The sequence below is a fragment of the Anomaloglossus baeobatrachus genome, chromosome 12, assembly GCF_048569485.1.
Source record: "Anomaloglossus baeobatrachus isolate aAnoBae1 chromosome 12, aAnoBae1.hap1, whole genome shotgun sequence".
Lineage (NCBI taxonomy): Eukaryota > Metazoa > Chordata > Amphibia > Anura > Aromobatidae > Anomaloglossus > Anomaloglossus baeobatrachus.
Genome location: NC_134364.1, coordinates 93,663,359 through 93,687,235, shown reverse-complemented (window position 1 = coordinate 93,687,235; position 23,877 = coordinate 93,663,359). Strand labels below are relative to the sequence as shown.

At 42.8% G+C, this 23,877-nt stretch overlaps 1 protein-coding gene across 1 annotated transcript; it reads left to right on the top strand.

The window, feature by feature from the left end:
* Positions 1-835: 835 nt before the first annotated feature.
* On the top strand, positions 836-23,754 carry LOC142257587 (olfactory receptor 1f45-like). The gene is made up of 3 exons (XM_075329724.1): positions 836-1,760; positions 7,620-7,672; positions 23,683-23,754. Exons 1-3 carry the CDS (start codon positions 836-838, stop codon positions 23,752-23,754), a joined length of 1,050 nt encoding a protein of 349 aa, XP_075185839.1.
* Positions 23,755-23,877: the final 123 nt, after the last annotated feature.

The following is a 23,877-nucleotide window of genomic DNA, read 5'->3' as shown; positions in this document are numbered from 1 at the left end:
GCTCACACCGCTTAAATTAGCGTGTGCAGGGAGCAGGAGCCGGCACTGGCAGCATGAGAGCTGCGGAGGCTGGTAACGAAGGTAAATATTGGGTAACCACCTTGGTTACCCGATGTTTACCTTGGTTACAGCTTACCGCAGGCTGTCAGACGCCGGCTCCTGCTCCCTGCACATTCAGGATTGTTGCTCTCTCGCTGTCACACACAGCGATGTGTGCTTATCAGCGGGAGAGCAACAATAAAAAAACGAACCAGGGCTGTGTGTAACGAGCAGCGATCTCACTCACAGCAGGGGCCAGATCGCTGCTCAGTGTCACACACAGCGAGATCGCTAATGAGGTCACAAAAAACGTGACTCAGCAGCGATCTCAGTAGCGATCTTGCTGTGTGTGAAGTACCCCTTACTTAATTCCTTAGTGGCAGTGCCTCTACAACATAGCAAGAATTGTAATGGCTTGAGTAACACGAGAAAGAGTTCAAGATGATGACTTATAAAGTGGTCTCTGATGCATGGAGACACCATCCCACACATTACAAGACTTGGATCTGCCTCAAACATCATGATGATAAATATCACAGTGTCACAGTGTCTTGTGGAGTCCATGTCTGAGTGGGATAGAGGTGCTTTGGTGACATGAAGATAAACTTAACCATTTTAGGCAGGGGCTATTCCTGGTCAGCAGAAAGATAAGTAACTGCTTAATAAATAGTCTAATCTAACAATAAATTAAAATAATTATGTATTTACCACTATTATAAAATGTAAAGCAATTTAAACATGATAACACAAAAACTTAATATTATTAAATTCTTTCACCAGGCAATGGATAATATTTATGGATCATCTAAATCAAACCTCTCCCGTCCGCTTTATCCTCCTTGGTTTATCAAACCTCCCTCACCTCCAGTTTATCTGTTTCTTTGTGTTTTTATTGATGTATATGATCACAGTATTGGGAAATATTCTACTTATCATTGTTGTGATAATGACCCCAACATTACATACTCCCATGTACTTCTTCCTCAGTAACCTCTCGGTTATCGACATTAGCTTCTCATGTACAATAGTTCCAAAAATATTAGTGAACACCCTGTCTACTGATAAAAGTATCTCATTTCACGAATGCACCATTCAGATGTACATCCATTTGGTTCTTGGTGCAACGGAGAGCCTGTTACTTGCCATCATGTCTTATGATAGATTTGTAGCCATTTGCAGACCACTGCATTATAATACCATCATGAATTATAGGCTTTGTATTTGCCTAGTTGCCATCTCATGGAGCATTGGGTTCATGAATGCCTTAATACTTGTTCTGCCCACCTTGAACCTAACATTTTGTAAATCCAATCATATCAACCATTTTTTCTGCGAGATACCTCCTCTTCTTCAGATATCTTGCACGGACATTCGGCTCAATGAAGCATTACTATACATCTCAGCCGGGACCATTGTGATGTCTTTATTCTTTTTTATATTAATTTCCTATGTTCATATCGTAGCAACTATTTTGAAAATCCATTCTTTGACCGAAAGTTACAAGGTGTTCTCCACATGTGCATCTCACCTCACTGTCGTAACCCTTTACTATGGGACCATCATGTTTATATATTTGCGACCCTACTCTACGTACTATGAAAAAACAGATAAAATAGTTTCTCTTCTCTACACTACAGTGACTCCGATGCTAAACCCGTTCATCTACAGCATAAGGAACAAGGACTTCAAAGGCTCCATTAACAATCTAATTAAACTTTTATGTCTTGATCGTCGTAACTAAGTTTAACTTTAAGTTCAAAAAGGGGTTAACTTGTATAAAGTATAAAGACTAATAAGACACCTCGAGTAGAACCCAATAATGGTAGATAAAAATTCTATAAGCATGCTAAGTAGTAATGAGCACATTTTCCAAAATTCGAATTTAGCAGTTCACTTGAATTTGACCATGAAAATTGATTTGCGTCTAATTTATTCAACATTAATTAAATGTATCTTATTATGTTCTGAAATAGCTCAAGACCTAAGAGTATAACAAATCAAGGGTGAAAAAAAAATAAAGAAAATACCCGCCTCTTCCCTGCCCACATCTTGTCCACACAACTCCCCGTTTGCACGTTCCGACTGATTTTAATTCACAGGCTGTTAGTCATCATGCTAAAGGTTGTGTTAGTATTCAGCACTTCTATTACCGATTAGGCCTAGCGGTGTCATGACATCATAGCCTATCTGGCTAGCCGCTACTCAGATGCCTCTGCTCTGTGCCAGTCTTTGCACTGGCTGCCCATATATCACAGGATCCAATTCAAACTGCTTGTTCTCACCCAGAAATCTCTCCATAGTGCGGCACCCCCCTACATCTCCGCCCTCGTCTCTGTCTATCACCCCACACGTTCTCTACGCTCTGCAAATGACTTTCGACTAACATCCACACTAATTCAAACCTCCCACTCCCGGATCCAAGACTTCTTCCGAGTTTCACCAATCCTCTGGAATGCTCTACCCCAAGAAGTTAGGATGAATCACAACTTACTCAGCTTTAGACGCACCCTAAAAACGCATCTTTTTAGGGTGGCCCATCACACTCCCTAGCCGAATAAATTTCACATAGTCCCTCCACAACTTCTCAGAACATAACTCCGCGTCAAATTCGATGGCACCCAAATGCATCTCAAGGTTCTGTCCAACTGGTCCAGGAAGCCATTATCTATCCGCCATTTCCTTGAGATGGCTGGATTTTCATTGTAAATAAGCACTTGTACCTTGCTCCCCTCATCTCATTGTAGATTGTCAGCTCTCACGAGCAGGGTTGTCTTTTTTCCCTATCAATATTGTATTTTCTATAATTGTTACTTGTTTGTATATGATCCTCCTGAATTGTAAAGCGCTGCGGAATATGTTGGCACTATAGAAATAAAGATTATTATTATTTATTATTATAGCCTACACAATGTTGTGAATTACATAGGGCATGATGTCATGTAGCCTAGATGATGACAGAGGCACAGAAGACTCAACAGGATCTGTGGAGTGGTGACCGGAAGCATGTGAATGGGAACCAGACTGGAATGAGCAAGTAGGTAAGGGGAGTATTGATATTTTTAGCAACCTCTTACCATCCCTTTTTGAATCCAATTAAATTTTCTTAGATTTTTGGTAGTTTAAATCCACAAAATTTGAATTTGCATGAATCAGATTTTTTTTTTTAGGAAATTCCAGTTGAATTCAATTTGCTTCAAAGTGGTTGGCTCATCTCTACTTGAGAGTTCTTCCTAACAATATTAAATAAGTTTTGAGACACTACGTTATTATTTTTCCTTATTGAAAGAGTGTGTCCTATGTATTTGTATCCATGTGTGGATTTTTAGATGCTTATGGTCAAATAAGAACGTAAGGGCTCTTTATGGTTGCTAATTGAACTATTTCTGGCTGATTGTTACGTGGAGTCCATAATCTCAAGAATAAATTTGAGGCCCCACAATATTTCATGTTAACTATTAATGAAACTATTTTCTTTTGTTTGTGAATTCCATTTGTCATTGTAAGCAGTAAGTCAATTAAAACAGACTATGGCTTCGAAGAAATCAAGAAGCAATCAAATTTATCAAAGATAAAAAGATTTTATATTGGTTTAATATTCTCAAAGACAAAAAAGGGGGTATAAAAAGCTTTTTAATATTAGAAAATGATAGTGAATAGCCAGGGAGGAGACAAATTCAGTTATATAGGTTCCAACAAATTTGCAGAGTCTTTCGCAAAATGAATATGGTTTGGGAACAACAGGACTATGAGAGCCTTGTACATTTTAGAACTGAAGCACTGGTGGGTTCACACAGAGGCAATGGACAAACAGAGGGACAAGTATAAGGAGTTAAGTGCAAGTGATCTTTGAGAGAAAGCCTTCCATGGTAAATTAATGCTTTCCAAAGGTCCAAGATGCTTTGATTTATGGAAGTCGGGTAAAGAGTGTTCTGATGTTAAGGACAAACAGGAGACAATAGGATTCTTGAAGGAGACTGCCAAGTTCTAGAGAGGTGGATGTGATGATGAGGCACACTGATTTGGGTCACTGGCTCAACCTCCCTTGATAGCATTTAGTTATCAGTACTATACAGTGGAAGGAGTTGCATTGGAACTGCCACAAAATAACCCAATGTAAGGATGCCAGAATGGCTGATGATAAGTATCCAAACCAGAAGAAATGATTTGTCATGGGTGTGTCACACATGTCAGACAGTCCTGTAGTTTCCAGCTGTAAAAGGTTGAAGCATTTAGCTACACAAGAAGCTCTCTGATTTTCTCTTTTTCCCTGTTTGGGGCTTATCCCTTTTTCTTTAGGACTGTTTGGATTTCTTCACCTTCTCAGCTGGTAACTTCAGCACTTTCCTTTGTGTCTTTAAATACCCTCATTCCTCTCTTAAGGCCCCGTCACACTAAGCAACATCGCTAGCAACATCGCTGCTAACGAACAACTTTTGTGACGTTGCTAGCGATGTTGCTGTGTGTGACATCCAGCAACAACCTGGCCCCTGCTGTGAGGTCGTTGGTTGTTGCTGAATGTCCTGGGCCATTTTTTAGTTGTTGCTGTCCCGCTGTGAAGCACAGATCGCTGTGTGTGACAGCGAGACAGCAACAACTAAATGTGCAGGCAGCAGGAGCCGGCTACTGCGGAGGCTGGTAACCACAGTAAACATCGGGTAACCAAGAAGCCCTGTCCTTGGTTACCCGATATTTACCTTTGTTACCAGCCTCCGCCGCTCTCACTGTCAGTGCCGGCTCCTGCTCTGTGCACATGTAGCTGCAGGACACATCGGGTTAATTAACCCGATGTGTGCTGCAGCTAGGAGAGCAAGGAGCCAGCGCTAAGCAGTGTGCGCTGCTCCCTGCTCTGTGCACATGTAGCTGCAGCACACATTGGGTAATTAACCCGATGTGTGCTGTAACTAGGAGAGCAAGGAGCCAGCGCTCAGTGTGCGCTGCTCCCTGCTCTCTGCACGTGTGGCTGGTCACTGGTTGCTGGTGAGCTCACCAGCAACTCGTGTAGCGACGCTCCAGCGATCCCTGCCAGGTCAGGTTGCTGGTGGGATCGCTGGAGCGTCGCAGTGTGACATCTCACCAGCAACCTCCTAGCAACTTACCAGCGATCCCTATCATTGTTGGGATCGCTGGTAAGTTGCTTAGTGTGACTGGACCTTTACTCTGTGCTGGTGATATGTCTAACACCCTTAATAAGTCTTCAAGCAGTGATCTTGTACTCATCTGGAAAAACTTTGTTGTTGTTGCAGTTCCTCTGAGTCATCTGGAGATAAGCTATTTGTTGACTTTCCCCTGTGTGTATTTCCCTGTCTGTTCTTTAGAGCTTAGTGGTGTTGACTAAAGGTACTGTCACACTAAAGGGTACTTTACATGCTTCCCTGTCTGTCACTTTCCCTGTCACTTTCCCTGTCTGTCACTTTCCCTGTCTTTCCCTGTCTCTCTTTCCCTCTCTTTCCCTGTCTGTCTCTTTTCCTGTCAGTCTGTCTCTTTGTGTCTGTCTCTTACCCTGTCTATGTCTGTTTCTTACTCTGTCTGTGTCTGCCTCTTTCCCTGTCTGTGTATGTCTCTTTCCCTGGCTGCATTGTGACACACCAACATTCCATATAAGGGCGTGGCTGCGCATTCTTCTGATGTTCTGGCTGCACTGTGGCTCCCAGCTCCATTCGCTTTAATGGAGGCAGGTTTTTTGGCAAATAACTGTAACGTGTGGGGTTAAAATATCCCCTCGAAACATAGCCTATGATGCTCTTGGGGTCCATACGTGTGAGTGTGCAAAAGTTTGTGGCTGTAGCTGCGACGGTGCGGATGCCAATCCCGGACATACACACACACACACACACACACATACACACACACACATACACACACACATTCATATATATATTAGATGAGCATATTATTATTATTATTATTATTATTATTATTAATAATAATAATAATAATATTTATTTATAGAGCACCATTAATTCCATGGTACTGTACATGAAAAGGGTTACATACAGAATACATATCCAAGTTACAATAGACAAACTGGTACAGAGGGAAGAGGACCCTGCCCTTGCGAGCTTACATTCTGTAGGATTTTGCGGAGGAGACAATAGGTGGGGTGTTGATTGGGCGGTGTATCTGCACAGTGGTGAGGCAGCGGCGGCTCCGCACGGTGGTGAGGCAGTAGCTGGGGTGATGGTGGAGCAGTGAGGTCATTGAAGATTATAGGCATTCCTGAACAGATAAGTTTTCAAGTTCCGTTTGAAGCTTGCAAGTGTAGCAGATAATCTGACGTGTTGAGGCAGCGAATTCCAGAGGTCAGGGGATGCTCGGGGGAAGTCTTGGAGGCGGTTGCATGAGGAGCGAATGAGAGAGGAGGAGAGAAGGAGATCTTGGGAGGACCGGAGATTACATTTTGGCGTGTAGCGGGAGATTAGTTCAGAGATATAAGGAGGAGACAGATTATGGACGGCTTTGTAGGTCAGTGTTAGTAGTTTGAATTGGATACGGTGGAAGATTGGGAACCAATGGAGGGATTTGCAGAGGGGAGAAGTGGGGTGGTATTGAGGAGAGAGGTGGATCAGTCGGGCAGCAGAATTAAGGATGGACTGGAGAGAGGCAAGTTAGTTAGCAGGGAGGCCACAGAGGAGGATGTTGCAGTATCATCATAGTATCATAGTATCATAGTTTTTAAGGGAAGGGAGACTCTAAGTCCATCTAGTTCAACCCGTAGCCTAACATGTTGATCCAGAGGAAGGCAAAAAAAACCCAATGTGGCAAACAAGTTCCAATGGGGAAAAAAGTTCCTTCCTGACTCCACATCCGGCAATCAGACTAGTTCCCTGGATCAATACCCTGTCATAAAATCTAATATACATAACTGGTAATATTACATTTTTCAAGAAAGGCATCCAGGCTCTGCTTAAATGTTAGTAGTGAATCACTCATTACAACATCATGCGGCAGAGAGTTCCATAGTCTCACTGCTCGTACAGTAAAGAATCCTCGTCTGTGATTATGATTAAACCTTCTTTCCTCAAGACGTAGCGGATGCCCCCGTGTTCCAGTCGCAGGCCTAGGTGTAAAAAGATCTTTGGAAAGGTCTCTGTACTGTCCCCTCATATATTTATACATTGTGATTAGATCCCCCCTAAGCCTTCATTTTTCCAAACTAAATAACCCCAAGTTTAATAACCTGTCTTGGTATTGCAGCCCACCCATTCCTCTAATAATCTTGGTGGCTCTTCTCTGCACCCTCTCCAGTTCAGCTATGTCCTTCTTATATATCGGTGACCAGAATTGTACACAGTATTCTAAGTGCGGTCGCACTAGTGACTTGTACAGAGGTAGAACTATATTTTTTTCATGAACACTTATACCTCTTTTAATACATCCCATTATTTTATTAGCCCTGGCAGCAGTTGCCTGACACTGTCCACTAAAGTGAAGTTTACCATCCACCCATACACCCAAGTCTTTTTCTGTGTCTGTTTTACCCAGTGTTCTACAATTAAGTACATAATCATAAATGTTATTTCCTCTACCCAAGTGCATGACCTTACATTTATCTACATTAAACTTCAATTGCCACTTCTCAGCCCAATCCTCCAATTTACATAAATCTCCCTGTAATATAAAATTATCCTCCTCTGTATTGATTACCCTGCAGAGTTTAGTATCATCTGCAAATATTGAAATTCTACTCCGCATGCCCCCAACAAGGTTATTTATAAATATGTTGAAAAGAAGCGGGCCCAATACTGACCCCTGTGGTACCCCACTATGAACTGAGACCCAGTCCGAGTACGTACCATTAATAACCACCCTTTGTTTCCTATCACTGAGCCAGTTTTTAACCCAGTTACACATATTTTCCCCTATCCCCATTATTCTCATTTTATGTACCAACCTTTTGTGTGGCACCGTATCAAAAGCTTTTGAAAAGTCCATATACACAACATCCACTGCATTTCCCTGGTCCAGGCTTGAACTTACCTCTTCATAGAAGCTGATCAAATTAGTTTGACAGGATCGATCCCTCATAAACCCATGTTGATACTCTGTCATAAGGTTATTTTTCTTGAGATACTCCAGTATAGCATCTCTCAAGAACCCCTCAAGGATTTTACCAACCGTAGAGGTTAAACTTACCGGCCTATAATTTCCCGGCTCAGTTTTTGTCCCCTTTTTGAATATTGGCACCACATTTGCTATGCGCCAGTCCTGCGGTACCGACCCTGTTATTAAGGAATCTGAGAAGATTAAAAATAATGGTCTATCTATCACAGAACTCAATTCCTGTAGTACTCTGGGGTGTATGCCAGCCGGGCCCGGAGATTTGTCAACCTTAGTGATTTCGAGGCGGCGGCGTACTTCCTGCTGGGTTAAGCAGGTAATATTCAAGGGTGAATTTATGGTATCACTGGTCATGTCATCTGCCATGGCATTTTCTTGTATAAAAACCGTAGAAAAAAAGTAATTCAGCAGGTTGGCTTTACCCTCATCCCCTTCCACCATTTCACCAAGACTATTTTTAAGGGGGCCAACACTATCACTTTTCAGTTTTTTACTGTTTATGTAGTTAAAGAATATTTTAGGATTATTTTTACTTTCTCTCGCAATGAGTCTCTCTGTCTCAAACTTAGCTAACTTAATTTGCTTTTTACATATTTTATTTAATTTTCTATAATTATATAATGCCTCATCACTACCTACCCTCTTTAATTATTTTAAGGCTTTCTGTTTTTCTTTTATTGCTTCCCTTACAGCTCTATTTAGCCATAGGGGTTTCCTCCTATTTCTAGCATGTTTGTTCCCATAGGGTATATTTTCTGCACAAGCCCTATTCAGGATGCTCATAAAAGTCTCCCATTTGCTTTGTGTACTTTTATTACTTAGTACATCATCCCAGTAATCCAGGCGGGAGATTATGATGGCATGCACTAGCATTTTTGTAGATTGGGAATTGAGGAAAGGACGGATTCTGGAAATATTTTTGAGTTGAAGAAGGCAGAAGGTGGTGAGGGATTGGATGTGTGGTGTGAAGGAAAGGCAGAGTCGAGGGTCACTCCAAGGCACCGAACTTTGGATACTGGGGAGAGCATGATGTTATTTATTGTAATAGATAGATCAGGTAGAGAGTGTAGGTCAAATGGAGGAAATATGATTAAATCAGTTTTAACCACATTGAGCTTTAGGAAGCGAGAGGAGAAGAAGGAGGATATGGCCGATAGAAACACTGGGATTCTGGACAGCAGAGATGTGACATCTGGACCAGAGAGGTAGATCTGAGTGTCATCAATTGTCTTCATGTGTATTTCTTTCAATATACCAGCCACTGCTGTTTAATTCCCAGAAATTTAAACTTGGCGTGACTACTACTTCAATACAAATAGTCCTTTCACAGATGAAGAAAACAGTGTCTCTACTTTCACCTATTGGTGGTAGCACTTAGACTTGTGCAGATCAATTCGCAAGAATTCCGGTCCATTATTCAAGTCAGTAATCTTGGGTCACTGGATGGAAGACTTTCAAACCTCTTATCTTCTGGGATCTCCTTGTGGCTTTTGATTGGCACTATGTCATCATTTCAGTGTAAAGCTTTCCTGTAGATCTGAGAAGGTAAGAGATTTTTGAGCCTCCCGTCCAACGGCCAGTGGCCTATCCAATAGATAGGAGTCCCATGAATTGATATGTTCATCTTCAGGAGCCAATATAAAAGACAATGCTGACCTTTGTCAGAGCCTTGCCACATGATTTAGGAAATAAAGCCGAATCAGAGTCTTCTCAAAAAGTACAAGATCTTCATTTGGAGACAACTGTTTCGGAGTTCTTACCTCTTGTATAAAAACAGTTAGCCGACTGAGATGAGGCTGACAAATTTTGCTCCATAGGATACAAATATTATGGTGACATTTTCTAAAAATGCACCCAGTAAGAGGAAAGACAGGCTGTGCAAATGCCTATGGGAGCCTCCATGAGAAACAGTATTCACTGTGTTTAGTTTTTACATCCTGAGCAATTGGAGAGATTCTGTATTTATTTAATTAAGCAACTACATGGCCTAGGGCAGTCATGGTGAACCTTTTACAGGCCGAGTGCCCAAACTGTAGCCCTAAACCCAATTTTTTTCCGAAGTGCCAACTAATCCTATTATGTAAATAATTGATTGTAACCTTACCTTTGCCGTCTTCTCTTCAGCACGGGGCATAACGCTCATGCATGCTTACCACACATTGAAGCTGAGCCCTTTCCAGACACAGCAGTTGCTCTTTCTGGAAAAAATTGCAGCATATTAGACAGAGATTTTAGCCTGGAATGCAATCAGATGTCACCCTGTAATCCACATCTACATTTCAAAGTTTGAACATCTTGAAATCCCATAAAGACATACGAGTTGCTCCCCTCCCCTTCATTATGTAGTTATGTCCCCCTTCCTGGCCACTTCTTGGTAAACATGTCCCCCATCCTGATATATATTTCCTACATTCTGATATATTTGTCCCCATCATGGCCCCATCCTGGTAAATATACCTCATCCTGGTAAATGTCCTCCATCCTGGTAAATGTACCCCATTCTGGCATGTTCCCACATGCTGGTAAATGTACCCCATCCTGACATATTGCCCATCCTTGTAAATGTTCCCTCATCCCGGCATGTACCCCATTCCTGGTAAATGTCCTCCATCCTGGTAAATGTTCCCAATCCTGGTAAATGTACCCCCATCCAGGTAAATGTACCCCCATCCTGGTAAATGTCCACCTTCCTGGTAAATGTTCCCCTTCCTGGTAAATGTACCCTATCGTGGCATGTTTCCTCCAACATGGCATGTATGTTTCCTCCATCCTGGCATGTATGTTTCTTCCATCCTGGCATGCATGTTTCCTCCATCTTGGCATGTATGTTTTGCCCATCCTGGCATGCATGTTTCCCCATCCTGCCATGCATGTTTCCTCCATCCTGGCATGCATGTTTCCCCATCCTGGCATGCATGTTTTCCCCATCCTGGCATGCATGTTTTCCCCATCCTGGTATGCATGTTTTCCCCATCCTGGCATGCATTGTTCCCCATCCTGGCATGCATTGTTCCCCATCCTGGCATGCATGTCGTCCCCCCCCATGCTGGCATGTGTGTTTCCCCCCCATACTGACATGTGTGTTTCTCCCCCACCCCATGCTGGCATGTGTGTTCCCCCTCCCAATCCCATGCTGGCATGTGTGTTTATCCCCCACCCCATGCTGGCATGTGTGTTCCACCTCCCCCACCCCATGCTGGCATGTGTGTGGTCCCCCTCCCCCACCCCATGCTGGCATGTGCGTTCCCCCCCATACTGGCATGTGTGTTTCTCCCCCACCCCATGCTGGCGCTGGCACTGGGCGCCCCATCCCCACCTTGGCACAGCCGCGCACGAGTTATAAAAAAAAAAAAAGCAACACACAACTCACCTTCCTGCACATGTTCCCCTGCTGCGCGCCGCTGGGTCCTCAGTTCCTACGCGGCCAGAAGAACTCATTACGCCGTTGACGCTCGCTGACGCTCCTCCGTATCCTAGGCAACACACCTGCAGCCAGGGGAGGAGGAGTGTCAGAGCAAGGAGAAATGTCTCCTCCGCTTCAACACAGCTTTGATCTGCCGGCGCGACTGCACCAGCAGATCAAAGCGGCAGGATCAGGCGACAGCACGCATTCTAGCAGAATGGGCTCTTCGTGCCCCTGGTGGCACGCGTGCCATAGGTTCGCCATCACTGGCCTAGGGTTTACTTTTGTATTGTAAATCTGTTTTTCTGAGTATATAGATAATAATGATAGTATGAGCTAATTTTAAACTTTATCCATTGTTTAGGAAGGAAGGAAGGAAGGAAGGAGGAAGGAAGGAATGAAGGATAATTATTAGTGATGGGCAAATTGTAACTATTCATGTTCAGATTATTCGTAACTAGTGTTGAGCAAGTAGTTGGCTATTCGATAATTATTAGTGATGGGCAAATTGTAACTATTCATGTTCAGATTATTCGTAACTAGTGTTGAGCAAGTAGTTGGCTATTCGTACTCACTATGCTGTTAGCGAGTACTGTCCGTTACTTGCATATTCGTTACGAGTAGCAGGTGCAATGTATTGTAAATCAATGGGAAATACTCGCTAAGTAGCGAGTAACCTGAAAGTAGTACTATTCACTGCTCGCACGCAAAGTACGGCTTTCGGGTTACTCGCTACTTAGCGAGTAATTTTCATTGACTTACATTGCGCCCGCTACTCGTAACGAATATGCGAGTAGTGGACAGTACTCGCTAACAGCATAGCGAGTACGAATAGTTAACTACTCGCTCAGCACTATTCGTAACGAATCCCAAAATACTATCCTGGTATTCATTACGAATAATGAACCTAATGCAAGTCAATGGGGAACCTAATCATTTTTGTTGCTGAGATGAATACAGGAATAGTACTCGTTATTTGGTAAGCATTATCAATCATGAATAGTTATTATTCATCCATCGCTAATAATTATGAGTGCAGTGGTGGTTAAGTGTTATGATTAAGGGACCGATGAGGATAAAAAAATATGGAATCCCAAATGGTAACAGAGTCGTTGGAACCTTAACGGATTGCAGACCTAATCCTGATACATAAACTAGAAGTAGCCATGGTACGAGCCTACGATGACCTAGTCATCTAGACACAGCTGGAGAACTAAATATTCTCACAGATAGAGATATAAGAAAGCTAATCTGCCTCGGAGAAGTCCACAAAGATAGATAGATAGCCCCCCACATGTAAAGGCTACGGTGATATAGAAAAACACAATACAAAGCTAGAAAAGACAGATTCAGCAAAGGTGAGGCTCAAACTATCTTTATAGGAAAGGATAGGAAGGAGTACTGTATGCAATTGTAATAAAAACCCAGAATAAATACCAGCACTTCTGATATGGAAAAATCCTGAAGTCACACAACCTCAAAAAATAACAAGAAAGTGGAAAACAAACAGCAGAGGTACAAAGACCACTTATCTGAGAGGAGTTCTGGTAGTGAGCAGAGCTGATTACAGAATGTCCTTAACATACAGGCGACCATTGAGCACCGGCAAGTAACAAGAGAACACTACTCAGTTAAATAGCCCAATCTGACCCTGATTGCCAGTCCTCCACAGGTGTGTGGCTTTCATTCCACAAATCTACTGCATCGCCAGCACTGACCACAAGAGGGAGCCCCAAACTGGAAAATATATTCACAACAGGCAGCTCCCTAAGACCTGTGTCCCAACTGACAGAGGCAATGTATCATAAGCACACATACTGCTGAACTTCCAGAAAAGTGTAGCGCTGGCGTCCCCACACCCCTTGCTCCTCTCCCCGCAGGGACATGTGCTCATTCACCTCTGCGGTCAGCTCTCTACAGGCTACACGACATCCCAGCGACACTCAACGTGGTTCCCCCTGCTTCCCCCTCCTGGGGCCTATGCACGCGGCACACGTCCTCTGGGAGTGCTCCTAGGGCATGCGTGCACAGCGCGGCCCTTCTCTTAAAGGGTCACCACGTTATTCCTAGGAAGTGCCTCTCAGCCTATTGCTGAGAGGCACTGGGTACTTAAGGACCTCTCCCACTGGGGAGTTGCCTGATCAACGCCCTTGTTTAGTTAGTTAGTGGTTTGTTCCCTAGCCTAGGATCCAAAAACACTAACATAGATGAGGGACTGAATTAAAACCAAGCATAACAAACACAATACCTTGCAAAATCATGGAGCTAAGTATACAGACACTGATCCCATTCCACCAAGAACTCCACACGGACAAAATAGGAATCAAGCATTAGTATCAAAGCAGAAAAAATAACAAGAAAGTGGAAAACAAACATCAGAGGTACAAAGACCACTTATCTGAGAGTAGTTCTGGTAGTGAGCAGGGTTTGATACAGAATGTCCTTTACACACAGGAGACCATTGAGCATCGGCAAGTAACAAAATAAAACTATTCAGTTATATAGTCCCAATTTGACCCTGATTGGCAGTACAGGTGTGTGGATTTCATTCCACAAATCAACTGCACCGCCAGCACTGACCACAAGAGGGAGCTCCAAACTGGAAAACGTATTCACAACACTTAAGCTTGTGAAACCTTCATAATTTTTCATATTTCTGCACAAATTTGACCTAAAAATATATATCAAATCTTCACATCAGACCTAAAAAAGCTAAAACAATTAAAATGGCAGCTTAGAATATAACAATATAAATGCTCATACAGGTCAAGTTTAACAAATACAGAAAATTAAAGATCTTAATAAAATGGTGAAAGAAACCAACATTCTGAATTATTTAACCACTAAAATATAAAAGACAATACTCAGGATTAAATATAAACTTTTAGCAAAATCTTTTTTACTTTTTTTTCTTTAATTTATTCATTTAAAAGTGAACAAAACTAAAAAACATGGAAAGAGTAATGATTAGCAAAGCTAGTGGGACATCAGAACAATTAAATAAATTAGACAACTCCAGGGACCTGGATTCAGAGATATTAGTATATAGGGAACTTCAGGTTTCAAATTCACTTAATTGCAAATAAGCAACAATATATACAGAATTTCTGTATTTTTAAAATTTCTAATTTTCTAGAAATTTAGATTATGGTCAAATATATTTTAATTTTATCCAATTTTGACGTTTTATTCAACCAAACACTTGTAATACAATATCAGCTTAAAGTAATGATGTCAAACAGGTAAGTTCCTTACTGGCTAATTTATAGTATATCATAGATTTTTTAAAGATGTGTTCAACCAACAAAAATCAGACTATATTATATCAGACTGTTATGTGTAAAATGATAAATAACTAAATTAAAATGATTTGCTTTCATTTGTAATGCAAACATATCGTCTTAATAGGACATCAATATATCAGTTAAAGTCCTTAGCTTCGATAAACTACCCGAACACAAAGCCATACATTGAAAATACTCCAAATATAAAACATAAACACAGGTAGTTATAAAATGTATAAAATGAAATATGCTTATATTATAGTGCCAAGTAAGACTGGATGAACTCAAAACTTACTAACCCTAGATGAAATGGTAAAGGCGAAACACAAGTTTTTCGAGGCTGGATTTCGGAATATTATTTTTTTTACCTTATTATGCATTGTATTGAAAGTACTTGTTTGAGATCTATTAAAACAAATTACATATTTTCATACAATTTTTCTGCACAATGCCCTCTCTATGCAGGTACACTTTTTTCTTTAGTCAGTTGTGAGGTTGGCTCTGTTACTTACATACTAATGAAGAGTGAATCTGCTAAAATTCTAATTTGACAGACTTAAAAATTGTATTTGCGTTGATTGTATTATATTCAAAGTATAATAAACATCGGTTAAAAAATAAATTGAATACTGACAGCACCACTTCCCTATTCCAAAGTCTAAGCCACAGATAAGGTCTTCTAAACTAATTCATATGGTCTCTCAGAGGGTCTATACAGTTCCCGATGCACGTCATAAAGTCATGACTAGAGATGAGCGAACCGGTCGCGGTTCGGCTCGAGGTCGGTTCGCCGAACGGAGGTCCCGTTCGAGTTCGGCTCGTCGAACGTTCGACGAACCGAACTCGAACTGCATAGGAAACAATGGCAGGCAATCACAAACACATAAAAACACCTAGAAAACACCCTCAAAGGTGTCCAAAAGGTGACAAACAACTCACAACACAACACAAACACATGGGAAAGTGACAAGGACATATACTCATGCAAAAACAAAAGAGCTGGACAAGGAAAAAGAGGAGGACACACAGATATAGGCATGGCACGCCCTTCTAAAATCATGTAAAACACCGCAAAGTGACTCCAAGCGGAGTCTCCCTTTTTTCCAAAAATTGAGCCACACACTCACCCATTCAGTGGCAGCACTTGTGCCCTAGTTGTACACTTCACAGCTAGATTTGCATCAAGCACATTCAAAAATACGCTATTCTTAACCGTCCCCAGGATGACACCGGGGTTGGTAGCAAAGTCTTTCCTGATCCCAGCTCTGTTCATCTTGGATCATTTTTAAAAAACACAGCAAGCAAGGGTTACTCCAAGCGGAGTCTCCCTTTTTTTTCCAAAAATTGGGCCCCACACAGACACCTTATCAGTGGCAGCACTTGTGCCATAGTTGCAAACAGGATGTTTTGATTTGCATCAAGCACATTCCAAATCCACAAGCATTTACTCTCCCCAGGATGACACAGGGGTAGTAAATTCCTTCTGGATGCATGACTTGTTCATTTTGATGAACGTCAGTCTGTCCACATTGTCACTGGACAGACGCGTGCGCTTATCTGTCAGCACACACCCAGCAGCACTGAAGACACGTTCAGAGACAACGCTGGCAGCTGGACACGACAAAATCTCCAAGGCGTAACTGGAGAGCTCTGGCCATTTTTCTAGATTTGAAGCCCAAAAGGAGCAAGGCTCCATTTGCAAAGTCATGGCATCGATGTTCATTTGGAGATACTCCTGTATCATCCTCTCCAGCCATTGACTATGTGTCAGACTTGTTGTCTCTGGTGGCCTTGCAAAGGAGGGTCTAAAAAAATTATGAAAAGATTCCATAAAATTGCTGTTACCAGCACCAGATACGGTCCTACTGGTATGGGTAGACTGTTGAAGATGACGAGACCGTCCCATGTTTGTCAAGTTACAACTGGGAGAATCACTCCCTGCACCTGCACGGTTGTTTGGTGGAAAAGCCGAGCTAAGATCGAGTAACAGCTTCTGCTGATACTCCTGCATACGTGCGTCCCTTTCTATGGCTGGAATTATGTCACAAAATTTGGACTTGTACCGGGGATCTAATAGTGTGGCAATCCAGTAGTCATCATCACTTCTAATTTTGACAATACGAGGGTCATGTTGGAGGTAGTGCAACAAGAAGGCACTCATGTGTCTTGCGCAGCCATGCGGACCAAGTCCACGCTGTGTTTGTGGCATAGAGGTGCTACCCGTTCTTTCTTCCTCTGACATCTCCCCCCAACCTCTTTCGACAGAAATTTGACCAAGGTCTCCCTCAGCTGCTGAGTCTTCCATGTCCATGGACAGTTCGTCCTCCATTTCTTCATGTTCTCCTGCACCTTCCTCAACATTTAGCCTGCTACTATGTGCCCTTGTTGATCCCTGTCCCCCATGGTCCCATGCCTGCTGCATTGGTGATGATGAACGTCTGGACTTTGGTGATGTTGTTGTCCCTTGCGCATATGAATCCTCCTGTAGTTCCTCCCCTTCCTGTTGTCCCACCCCCTGACTCCGAATAGTGTTTAGCGTGTGCTCCAGCATGTAAATGACTGGAATTGTCATGCTGATAATGGCATTGTCAGCGCTAAACATATTTGTCGCCATGTCGAAACTGTGCAGAAGGGTGCATAGGTCCTTGATCTGAGACCACTCCATCAGGGTGATCTGCCCCACCTCTGCATCTCGTTGGCCCAGGCTATACGTCATGACATATTGCACCAGGGCTCGGCGGTGCTGCCACAGTCGCTGTAACATGTGGAGAGTCAAATTCCAGCGTGTCGGCACATCGCATTTCAGGCGATGAACCAGCAGGCCGAAAGACTTCTGGAGCGATGCAAGTCGCTCAGCTGCGTCGCTTGAACGGCGGAAGTGAGCAGACTGTTTTCGTGCCCTGGTCAGAAGGCCATCTAGGCCGGGATAGTGTGTTAAAAATTGCTGGATGACAAGGTTCAACACGTGAGCCATACAAGGTACGTGTGTCACCTTGCCCAGGTGAAGGGCCGCACCCAGGTTTGCAGCATTGTCGCACACGGCCTTACCAGGCTGCAGGTTGAGTGGAGACAACTATTTATTAAACTCGGACCGCAGAGCTGACCACAACTCCTCAGCTGTGTGACTCTTATTCCCAAGACATGTCAAGCTAAAGACCACCTGATGCCGTTGCGCTCTGCTGCCAGCATAGTAATGAGGGGTGCGTGATTCCTTCTGCGCAGTGAGAACACTGGTGGCCTGACCAGGCAGGCTTGGGGCAGAGGTGGAGGACCCAGATGAGGTGGAGGAGGCAGAAGCAGTGGCGGAACATGGACAGACAGAGGATTGACACACAAGTCGTGGGGACGGCAAGACTTGTGCAGCAGACCCTTCACCATCTATCACCATAGTTACCCAGTGCCCAGTCAGCGACATGTAACATCCCTGTCCATGCTTACTGGTCCAAGTATCGGTGGTGAAATGCACCCGATCACACACAGAGTTTCTCAAGGAAGCGGTGATGTTTTGTGCGACATGCTGGTGTAGCGCGGGCACACCTTTCTTAGAGAAGTAGTGGCGACTAGGCATCTGGTACTGGGGCACAGCGACAGACATAAGGTCTCTAAAATCCTGTGTGTCCACTAGGTGGAAAGGCAGCATTTTGGTAGCCAAGAGCTTACAGAGGGATAGAGTCAACCTCTTAGCTTTGTCATGGGTCGCAGGAAATGGCCTTTTATTTGACCACATCTGAGGGACAGAGATCTGGCTGCTGTGTGTAGACGGTGTTGAGTAGGGTGTCCCTGGAAAAATGCAGGTTTGTGAGGAAAGTGCAGGCGGAGACATGATGTTGCCTTCATCCAACGTTGGTGCTATCGATGTCTGAGAGAGCTGTACACACTCACTTGTTTCCCCTTCCAAACCAACTGACGACCTACCAAGCAAAGTGCCTGTTGCGGTTACAGTGGTGGAAGTTGTGCGTGGAAAAACAGGTGGGACAGCTGTCCCCACAGTCCTAGAAGATGAAGAGCGCGCGGATGCACTGGAAGGGGAAGGCGGTGGATGGTTCGCTCCGCTAGGCCGCATTGCAGCACGGTGAGCTTCCCACCGGGACATATGATATTTATTCATGTGACAATTCATGGAAGAAGTTGTCAAACTGCTGAGGTTTTGACCTCTACTAAGAGAACCATGACAAATTTTACAGATCACATAATTTGGGCGATCTTTTGCTATGTCAAAAAAGGACCAGGCTAGGCAAGGCTTAGAGGGCATGCGACCTGTTGATCCAACCCGACTAGTGCTCAGAGGCAGAGTGGTGGCTGAGGATGCAGTTGTAGACGTGCTACCAGTACTCCGACTCTGCCAAGGAAGGCGCAAGGTAACTTCGTCATCAGTTGCATCCTCCTCCACCACCTCTGTTGACCTCCTCGAGTGTCTGACTGTGGGTTGACAGTAGGTGGGATCTAGAACTTCATCATCAATTGTTGTGTTTGCACTCCCCTCCCCCTCAGACCGAGCCTCTTCTTGCCCTGACCGAATATTTAAGTTGTCATCCCAATCGGGTATCTGCGTCTCATCTTCATCAGTATGTTCCGCATTGTCTATAACCACAGGTGTTACAGTTTGTGACAAAGGGTCAACATTATGCTCAGAAACTTGGTCCTCACGGCCTGAATCAGAGTCACAAAGGTTCTGGGCATCACTGCAGACCATTTCCTGTTCTGTACTCACTGTAGCTTGGGAGCAGACTTCTGATTCCCAGGCTATAGTGTGACTGAACAGCTCTGCAGACTCAGCCATCTCAGTTCCACCATACTGTGCAGGGCTGATGGAGACTTCAGAGCTGGGAGAAAGCAAGTTTGATTAGGATGACAACTCAGAGGACTGGTGTTTTTTGGATGCGGTACTTGAAGTGGCTGAGAGGGCACTTGTTGGACCAATTGAGATCCATTCAAGCATTTTCCTTTTTTGGCCATCATCTACCTTTGTTCCTGTTGTTCGTGTCCGTAAAAAAGGGAGCACATCGGATTGTCCACGGTAAGTAGTAGACATCTTACTTTTGCTGGTAGATGGTCTATCTTCAGCAGATGATAATGGAGCTTTTCCACCTTCCCCACGGACAAACCCTTTTTTTCCTTTTCCACCACGCCTCTTCCCCTTTCCACCAGCATCTGTCATTTTGCCACTCATGTTGATTGCGACAAGATTGTGCACTGAAAACGTGGTAGTAAAAATTGAGAGGTGGTGTAGATTGCAGCGGTGGTCTAGCTTTATTAACAGCAGAATAATAAAGAATAAATATCCCTGACAATGCAACTACGGCCCTTAAACTGGCAGCATAAATTGCTAGTATAATGGCTTAGTAACTATCAGTTTGAGTGTGCAATGCAGGCAGACGTGCTGCAAATATCTTTGCACTACTGGGACTATACAGAAGTCCAACAGCCACGTTTAGGATGACACTAAGTTCACTCAGTGTTTGCTAGTATAATGGCTTAGTAACTATCAGTTTGAGTGTGCAATGCAGGCAGACGTGCTGCAAATATCTGTGCACTACTGGGACTATACAGAAGTCCAACAGCCACGTTTAGGATGACACTAAGTTCACTCAATGTTTGCTAGTGTAATGGCTTAGTAACTATCAGTTTGAGTGTGCAATGCAGGCAGACGTGCTGCAAATATCTGTGCACTACTGGGACTATACAGAAGTCCAACAGCCACGTTTAGGATGCCACTAGGTACACTCAGTGTTTGCTAGTATAATGGCTTAGTAACTATCAGTTTGAGTGTGCAATGCAGGCAGACGTGCTGCAAATATCTGTGCACTACTGGGACTATACAGAAGTCCAACAGCCACGTTTAGGATGCCACTAGGTATACTCAGTGTTTGCTAGTATAATGGCTTAGTAACTATCAGTTTGAGTGTGCAAAGCAGGCAGAGGTGCTGCAAATATCTGTGCACTACTGGGACTATACAGAAGACCAACAGCCACGTTTAAGATGCCACTAGGTACACTGAGTGTTTGCTAGTATAATGGCTTAGTAACTATCAGTTTGAGTGTGCAATGCAGGCAGACGTGCTGCAAATATCTGTGCACTACTGGGACTATACAGACGTCCAACAGCCACGTTTAAGATGCCACTAGGTACACTCAGTGTTTGCTAGTATAATGGCTTAGTTATAATGAGTTTGAGTGCGCAATGCAGGCAGACGTGCTGCAAATATCTGTGCACTACTGGGACTATACAGAAGTCCAACAGCCACGTTTAGGATGCCACTAGGTACACTCAGTGTTTGCTAGTATAATGGCTTAGTTATAATGAGTTTGAGTGTGCAATGCAGGCAGACGTGCTGCAAATATCTGTGCACTACTGGGACTATACAGAAGTCCAACAGCCACGTTTAGGATGCCACTAGGTACACTCAGTGTTTGCTAGTATAATGGCTTAGTTGTAATGAGTTGGAGTGTGCAGAGGACAGGAGGGTACAGTGCCAGGATTGTGGGTCTCTGGGTAGAGGAAAGGAAGCCTGTCTTTCTATTCCCTCCTAATGGGGAAATGCAGCGAGGAAATCCCTGACCTTAGCTACACAGACGCTGTCTCTGTTTTCAGGACCTGTCACCTATGGCTCTGACCCTGCCGGTACGAGCCCTTAAAAGGACTGATAGAAAGTGCTATCCCTAAGCTGTCCAGCGCTGTGTATGGAGCGCATACAGCAGTATCGGCGATAGGACTCAGGACGGAGCTGCGCCAGTGATGTCTGACACCAAGGACGCAGAAGGCAGATAATGGCGTGCTGGAGGAAAATGTCCGGTTTTATAATGCAGGGACATGTGACATGGACATCCTATCACACATGCCGTTGCTTCTCTGGCTAAAAGTCCACTTAGCTGTGTGTGTGTCTGGGATTGGCTGACATAATGGCCCTCCCCACTACACACGCGCGCTTAGGGAAGGAAGACAAGAAAAAAAAAAATGGCGATCGCCATTATCCATGCAGCAGTGATCTGAAGGCGCTGTTCCCGCACACTATACACTGAAATTTCATAATAGTGTGAGTCACAGAGTGACTTACACTATTACAGTGGAAAGCCAGCTAGGAATTAGCTGTTTTTTTGCTGCTAGAACCATTCTCGAACGTTTCTAGAACTATAGAGCTTTTGCAAAAAGCTCGAGTTCTAGTTCGATCTAGAACAGGCCCCAAAATCACTCGAGCCTAGAACTGGAGAACCTCGAACCGCGCTCAACTCTAGTCATGACATATGGAGTGATCGTAATGTGCAGTGAAAAAGGAAACTGAACAGATGATTGGATGGGTGGGGTTAAATCTACAATACAGTTGAGTGGTTAGGTGAGATTTTGGGGAGTTTTTTTTAACCCTTTTCCAGACTTCTTGAATTTTTTAAATTATAAACATTTCGGAAATTCTATATCCAAGGTTTAGAAAATATAGGTTAATTTCCCCAAATCGTGGACAATGTTCTCCATTTAGTTTCCCTACATTTTTTCACTATTTACTTTTAAAAGGTTTATTGGCCAGCCTATCTTGTTTCTTTTAAAATTACATTATACAGCAGATCATCATTCTTTTTAATTTCTGCAAAAATTTTACTTTTCTTATCTATTTTTCATTCATAGATCTCTACTTTGCCCTTCCAAAGCATACATTTGTAGCTAAAACCCATAGCTATTTCCTAGGGTAAATTCCTATTCCAACCCACCAGATTTAATCCCTCCATTATCTAATTCTTATAAAATTTCCTTATATACTGTTGGCTATCCAAAATGTATGTCTTTATAGAAAATAAATCCTGACACACAAAATTCACACAAATAGGTCTAAAATCAGAAATCTTCACTATATTTCCATTTTTCTCCATAATTCACCATATTTTATATTATTTCCATTTTGGCTTCTATAAAATGTCTAAGTGCCAGTATTAATTTTTTGTCCTGGTAAGTCATTGTCGAATGTGAATAGTATTTTATTTTGTATGACACATTATCAGAAATCTGTTCCCAGATTTATTCCATTTTGACAATTGAACAATTCTGGTACTTTTTCTTACGTATACACTGATTGAATTGAGTAAATCTCTTCAAAATTTATTCAGGCAGATTTGTTCCATTTAGGGATCAGATTTGATTGGCATCAAACACATTTCGTGAGACTCAAATCTGCAGGAATGTGCTAAAAAATAAACTGCATGGTTCTACTAATTGCTGTTCCACCCTCTCCAATCCTCTTCATTTTTCCAAAAAGATTCTCATCCTTTTCTCCCTCCGGTCCTATGGTGGGCATAACTGGTGACTCATGTGGTTACAAGGGGTGTGACGCTCAACATTGACCAAAGGGGCAAGGAGAAGTCCAAAAAGTAGTTGCAGCAGGACAGATATGGTAAGGGCTGAGAAAAAGTGATCCCATGCAAAATGGCTGCTGAAAGACAAATCTAAACATTTGGGGACTTTTGTGTTGTAAATTCATAGCAAATTCTATTAATTTAGAATTGAGTCCCTTTTCTCTAATTCCCCCCAATGATGTTTTTCATAAAGAAATTTGTATTTTAAGCTTTAAACATCCTTCAAACATATCAGATCTGCAATTATACTTCTGCTGGTTTCATCTTGGAAACTATCCAACAAAGCTGCCTGCTCAATTTCTATGCAAATCTTTTTTTTAGGGATTTGCATTCTAAAAAGTACTTTATGAAAGTAATGTATTTTACTTTCAAAGTTATCTAACTTATTTGACTCAAAATTTTATACTTACGTATGGACCCCACAAGGTTATGGGACCTGGAAGATGACAAAAAGGGGCAAAGTTTAGGCAATTGCTTCTGATTTTCCTAAAATGTACATTAAGTGTTAAGTTTAAAAGTTTTCTGATATTTGAAACCCATCATAAAATGTATTTTTAGGACATTCTACAGAAGTTAACTGGTTTAGGATCAGCTTCCTCTTTGGAGGACCCAACATGGATTTCGCATTGATTTCAAAGTTCACAATTGCGTTACTTTATTTGTCTTGTGGTGGAGCTGATGAACACTTCATATTAAATTGTCCAGCAAATTTCAGGTAATTTCTTGGGCTCCAAACAGTACAACAGTTTCAAG